Source organism: Peromyscus eremicus, chromosome 14 (genome assembly GCF_949786415.1).
Source record: "Peromyscus eremicus chromosome 14, PerEre_H2_v1, whole genome shotgun sequence".
Classification (NCBI taxonomy): Eukaryota; Metazoa; Chordata; class Mammalia; order Rodentia; family Cricetidae; genus Peromyscus; species Peromyscus eremicus.
Window position 1 is genome coordinate 83,695,496 of NC_081430.1, and position 6,719 is coordinate 83,702,214.

General features: G+C 52.9%; 1 protein-coding gene across 1 annotated transcript in view; it reads left to right on the forward strand.

Annotated features, from left to right (window-relative positions):
- The window catches only part of Jdp2 (Jun dimerization protein 2), a 31,843-nt gene extending 27,613 nt beyond the window's left edge, over nt 1–4,230 (forward strand). Inside the window, exon 3 of the mRNA XM_059279465.1 lies at nt 3,134–4,230. Coding sequence (XP_059135448.1) covers nt 3,134–3,319 — 186 coding nt within the window. The 3' untranslated portion in view covers nt 3,320–4,230. The remainder of the gene's footprint in view (nt 1–3,133) is intronic.
- The last annotated feature ends 2,489 nt before the right edge of the window (nt 4,231–6,719 follow it).

A 6,719-nucleotide genomic window follows, 5' to 3' on the forward strand; every position in this document is an offset into this window, starting at 1 on the left:
CCAGCACTCGGGAGGCCGAGGCAGGTGGATCTCTGTGTGTTCGAGGCCAGCCTGGTCTACAGAGCGAGTTCCGGGACCGCCAGGGCTACACCGAGAAACCCTGTCTCGAAAAACAAAACTGAAAAAGAAGGGGTTAGTGACGCGGTGGCAGTGAGGCCAAGTTGCCCAAACCCTCTCTGGCTGTGACACAGATGTCTACAGAAGGGGCTGACGCTCCACCGCTGGTTTGGAGGAGGAAGATCTGTGTGGTACTGAAGGCTGTGTTTTATTCTTCCCTTAGGCTTTATTTTATTTCATTTTTTTATTCCTGTTTTGGGTGTGGGAGACAGCCTCATACACACCAAGCTGGCTTCAAGCTTACTGTGTAGCCAAGGCTGGCCTTGAAACCCCTAACCTCCTGCCTCCATCTTCTGAGTGCTTGAGTTGCAAGCTAACGCCACTGCGTTCAGCTAGCCATGTCCAGCCTGAACTTCAGGCGCAGCACACTGGAACCCAGGCCAAACTCCTTCCAGACCCCAGGCAGCACTCCCCAGCCAGCCCAGCGCCCCTCTCAGGTTCCATTCCGGTGCCCATGCCACTGTCACCCTCTGCCCTGCCGCCTCCATTTTCAAACTCAGGCGGTCCTCAAGACTTGCTGAGTCGTCCATGAAGCATCTTTCTTTTTCCTACTCGCTTCCTGCTCAGAGGGTAAAGGAAGGCTCCCTTAATCTACTCTAGCCCTTCAGTGTGCACAATGCTCTCCCCACGGGAACTCTTCTAATCCCAGGGATCATCACCTCTACACAGATAAGATAACTTGCTCTAGACTCGGATTCTAAACCTACAGTATTTGTATAGCTCTCCCCACTCTGTATCCTACTGGTCCTAGAGAGCAGAGCACAGTGGTCCCGGCTTATCTCTTCACGCATGGCAACTTGCCCCTGCCTCATCTCTTCACTGAGGGCTCTTACCCAGACTTCCTTCCCTCCCGGGACGGCCCTACCGTCCGAGGTCAGCTCCTCACTGAGCTGTTAGCACTCCTTGCTGGCTTGCTGGTCTGCTGCACTCAGAATGGCTGGGTTGAGGGGGGAGGGGGGGCTTGCTGTGTGCTGAGTGGACCCTCCTCAGGAGCATGGGAGGGACAAGCAGTTCACAGGGCTCCGGATTCCCCAAAGTATTCCTGGCTGTCGTGGCAGGCTGAGGCACATCCTCAGAGGTGGGTAGATGGCCCCGAGGCTTCTCAATACAAAGGCTGAGGACAATCTGAAGATTGTGTTAGCAGCTTGGGCTGGGGGAGGTGGGGAGGATGGAGGAAACACTAGCCATCTCCCCGGTTTCTGAGAAGTGTGGACCAGGCCAGCATTCCGGTCTTGTCTCAGCCTGTCCCATTAAAAGCCACCATAGAACTTTTTTCTTTCTTTTTTCTGTAGCTTCCCCTTAGCATTTCTTTTCTACTTTTTGAAGCTGTTGCTTTGGGTGTCTGGTTCTAAAGCCTGCCTTCCTTGGCCATTCTGAGCTCTTTGGGAGCCCATGTGGCTACCTCAGAGATATGCACAAGGCACAATCCGGCAGTGTGAGGAAGATGGCCCCTCACGGGAGGTGTGGGGACTCCACGGAAGGCCCCAGAGTCTCAGAGAGAGAAGCTGCCCCAACTGCACCCGCCCTGGGCAGAAGGACCTGTCACACAGCCTCTATGACTAACACAGGTCACTCAGCATCTGCACCATTGGCGTTTTGGACCGGAGGGTCCTTGTGAGGGTTGCCTTGTGTGGCACAGTCACAGCATCTTTATTCTCCACACTCCATCTGCCAGTCAATGCTGACTTAGCTGTGAGAGCCAAACACTTCTCCACACCTGGGGACAAGGTCATGCCCAGTGAAGAACTCGCCGGCCCGAGGCACCTCAGTTCACACGTGAGGAGAGCTTTCAGGTACCGGCTGTAACTGAAAAGCAGGAAGAACCATTGCTGGGTCCCTTGGTCCTGTTGTGTGAACCCCAGGCCTTGACCAGGCATGCTTGTCACCTGTCCCCACTGTGAACACACAGCCCCATACCCCATCATACCCTCAGCATCCCTTCCTCTCCTCAGGGCTGGGAGTGTGTAGGAAGTCTCATCGAGATCAGTTTGGGTCCAGCAGGTTGCTGGTTGATTGTCTGTGGACGAAACTCCTAGATTATGGGGGATACCGAGGGAAGAAGTGAGGAAATGTCTAAGTAATTACAAGCCAATGGCCCGGAGGCACGCGTTTTAGGAGGAACGGCCTCGCTGGGTTTATCAATCCCAGCGTCAAGACTATCCCATCAAACATTTGACTCGTAGCAAAGCACTTGGTCCTGTGGGCCACCACGGACTACGCTTCATGGGCCTGCTCCAGATTCACCTGGCCTCCATTCTTGGCCTACCTCCCCCCCTTTTTTGGCCCCCAAATCTTGTTGCAGGGGAGCCTTTGGGTGTGTTGTTTAGTGAACAGCAAGGAGGCCATGAAGCTGGAGTTGGTAGAAGGAAGGGAGAGAGGAGGGATATGAATCGGGCTACTCCCCGCGTATCATTTGGACCCATCCCACTGTGGCAGAGGTCATTACTGTGTGACAGGGTACTGCCTGCAGAAAGTCACCCCAGATGCTCAGCCTTCAGTGGGACCTGGAAGGCAGAAAAAACCATGCCAGCAGTACAGGTGCTGGCCAGAGTGCCTGTCTTCCTTCCTTTCTTCCTTCCTTCCTTCCTTCCTTCCTTCCTTCCTTCCTTCCTTCCTCCCTCCCTCCCTCCCTCCCTCCCTCCCTCCCTCCCTCCCTCCCTCTCTCTCTCTCTCTCTCTCTCTCTCTCTCTCTTCCTTCCTTCCTTTCTTTCTCTCTCTTCCTTCCTTCCTCCCTCCCTCTCTCTCCCTCCCTCCCTCTCTCTCTCTCCCTCCCTCCCTCCCTCCCTCCTCCCTCTCTCTCTCTCTCTCTCTCTCTCTCTCTCTCTCTCTCTTCCTTCCTTCCTTTCTTTCTCTCTCTTCCTTCCTCCTTCCCTCCCTCCCTCCCTCCCTCCCTTTCTCTCTCTCCCTCCCTTCTTCCTTCCTTCCTTCCTTCCTTTTTTTTTTTTTTTGGATGCCTGGCTACTTCTAAGGAGCAGGCTGGCAGTGACAGCTGACGGTGTGTCTCTTGTCTGCACAGGAGTCAGAGAGGCTGGAGCTCATGAACGCAGAGCTGAAGACCCAGATAGAGGAGCTGAAGCTGGAGCGGCAGCAGCTTATCCTGATGCTCAACCGCCACCGCCCCACCTGCATCGTGCGCACAGACAGTGTCAGGACTCCCGAGTCCGAAGGCAACCCGCTGCTGGAGCAGCTGGACAAGAAGTGACTGAAGGCCTGGAGGAGGCGTCAGAGGAAGAGGGGAGGGGGGCGGAGCAAAAGGAGAAGAGGAGCGTGGTGATGGAGGCCCCCTCCCGGGCGCAGGACAAACTCTTACGATGAGGCTTTTAGTATAACTGGCCTCCAGCTGGCCCTTTTCTGAAACTCAGCCCAGACACGCAAGAGCAAGAGTGGACTGAAGAAACCAGAGGGACCAAGCGATGAGACCAAAGTTGACCCGCAGGTAAGGGCTGTCCCACTCCAAGGCTCAGCTTGATGGCCACCTCAGCCAGAGAGATGCCCAACCGGGTAGCCTCCTCAGGCACTCCTCTGGCCTCTCTGCCAAGACTCCCACCCAAGGGACTCCCGAGCAGCCAAGAAAAGCCATGCGTCACGAACACAGTGTGGCCGAGGAGGGAACTCAGCGTGGACTCCAATCCATCTTCCCCAGTCCCGCCCAAGACCGATGGAAAGGGGTGCACTGTGTGGGCTGTGATGGCCCTGCCCAGGTGGCGCAGCCTGGTGGCCCTGCTGGAGTTTGCTGCGGCACTGAGGCGCGGGCGCCCTTCCAAAGCACACACTCAGTCGATGAATGTTTACAGACTGGCTGCTGGCGGGGCTTCCAACTGCACATGGTTTTTTATACTTTTTTTTTTTTTTAATATTTTTTACAAAAAAGAAGATTTTATACGAGCAATATATATATGGATTTCTATAATCACTCAATGTGACACAGTACATATATGCTATGGTCTGTTGTTACGGACATCCACCCACCAGTTACAGCCATTCTGATTCCTAAGTACTGTAGGCTCTGGGTGTTGTGGGGGTGGTGGCCCGGCGGGTGGGGTGCATTTCCATCCTTGTAAACCCTTCCTAGTACTCAGCCCTGTATCGCTCAGTAAACATTGCTCTTAATTACCCAGCTGCCTCAAGTGGTGTCTGCCCAGGGAGAGGGCATGCCCAGGGCAGAAGGTATTTGGAGTAGTTTCCATAGCTGCCCTCCCAGGTAAGCCTGAATATGTCCATTTCACAGATGAGGAGGCCAAGGCCTAGAGATGTTAAAGAACTCTGTACATACCACTTTGAGAGTACTTGCTTCATTTATTTAGGCCAAAGGTTTTTTTAATATTTATTTTTATTATTTTTAAGTGTGAGTGTGTGTGTGTGTGTGTGTGTGTGTGTGTGTGTTTGTGTAGCTATGTGCAGAGTGGAGTTACAGGCTCTTGTGAGTCACCTGATGTGGTTGCTGGGGATCGAACTTGGGTCCTCTGAAATAGCAGTATGTGCTCTTCACTGCCGAACCATCTCTTTCCAGCTTCCACAGATGTTTTTTTGAGTGCACCCTTGAGTGTGCCAGACACTGCAACGAACTGGACCTTTGCTGGGGAATAAACAAACCTTGGTCTTGCCCCATGGAGACCGCAATGGGTTCATCTTGTACTTGTTTGCTTGCTTCAAACCCATCTCCCCTCATCTGTCTGGCAGCTCTTGTCAAGGCACAGCCGTTGGCCCCGTTCATGGATGGGGATTTGGGGGACCCAGGGTGACAGAAATGAAGCCACCATTTGTTGAAGTCATAACGGCCTGATTAATGTGAAGTCCCATGTACTTCCTACAACAGCGCAGAGCAGAGCCTCTTCTCACACAGATAGCTTAACTAAGGCTCGGAGAGAACACGTGACTTACCCCAAGGTCACTCAGCTAGTGAGAAACGGGGACACCTGGCTTTTCCCATCACCACCTGCCTCTGACTGTCCTTATGGATGAATGCTGCACCCCAGGGAATAGGAAGTTTAGAGGCCACCATTATAGACAGAATTTGGGAGAAAGCTGTGGACTCCAGGGAGTTCTAGGTTGGCCCACGATGGTGTAGTGAACCAGCTCTCCCAGCAAAGGTGTACCTGACCTAAGGGACACATATCTCTCTCATCTCCACAGTCAAATTTCCTGTCCTGAAAAGCTGGAGCAGCTCAGTGCTGTTCACACAGCAACGACCATTTACTTAGTAGTTTGCAAAGCACAGTTAGATGTGTTATCTGTTTCTGTTAGCAGGGTTCTGTGAGGCAGGCAAGGTGGTTGTCATTAGCTCCCTTCTACCTGGAGGCTTCCCAAGCTTAGAGCTCACTCAGCTACAGAGAAGTGGGATGGGAGCAGACTCCATAATGCTTCTTTCTGGGAATGGGTTGCTTCTGGGGCCGGGTGACTTCTTGATGTTGAATCTTTGTGCCAGTGGCCTTGAGTGGCACAATAATAATAATAAACAGCTGGTCCCTCTCTCCTTCCCCTGTGTTCCCTCCCTCCAACTTGCCTGGTGTGGTCTGTCTACCCAGAGCCCCAACCTGGAGACAGAGCCTGGCCAGCTCACTGTCTGCTATGGTAGCGCGCAGTAGTAAACTGCCCCCCTGTGTTCCTTTAAAACTTTTCAACCAGGAGAAAGAGGAGAGTGAGAATTTGTAAGAGCCTTCAAGAGGCCTGTAGATGCCCCTGCAGGTCCTCTGTCCACCCCAGGCTGTGGCTTCTTTAGTTTCCTGCTGGGATACCAAGACCTGGCCTTGCATAGATGCAGCCCTTTTTAGGCTACGCGGATGGCTGCCTCCCCAGACCAGTCGCCTAAACTACTGTTCCTGCCATGGTAGCTTTCTCCTCCGTGGTTACACGCACTGGCTTCACCATCAGAACCAGCTCTCAGGTGTTTTCCTGTGTGTCACACACACACACACACACACACACACACACACACACACACACACACACTGCGTTGTGATACATCTGGTTCACATAGCCTTTCTGAGAGGTCCGTGCTACAGTCTCCGCTAGAAGGACAAGGCAGAGAGAGGAGGGACCTTGCCCAAGGTTACAGACCTGTTAGGTAGCAGTGCTGAAATGCTATTCTAGGCCACTCTGGTGGCTAACAGCTGCCTCTGCGCCTCTCTGGGAAAGAAGACGATCTGATGAGACCTCAGCTGCCAGAGGATCACGGCAGGGGACGGAAGCGACGGCACAGAACCTCATGTGTTCACAGCACACATGGAGTCCCCAGCTCTAATGCCCACCCACAAATCAGAGCTTTGTATTCTTTTTTTTTAAATCTGTAAAGTGGGACAGTAGGATCCTAGTCTTTCTAGGGGGGTGTTATCAGGCTCAAAGAAGGAATACAGGCAAACGAGCATTATCCTGCCCTCTGTTAGGCTAGCTGGTATTTATCCAAACACAACGTGATTTGAGTTATCTTGTAGTCTCTAAAGGCAGGCTGCAGAGTTTGCGTCTGACCATGTCTTGACACGTGACGTGATAGATGCCTAGGACCCAAGACTCCATAAGGGTAAGTAGGACACTGGGTTTCAACTGTACGTGTGACTGTTGTACAGTCAGCAATAATAGCTACCCTTTCATGCCCTATTCCCCTA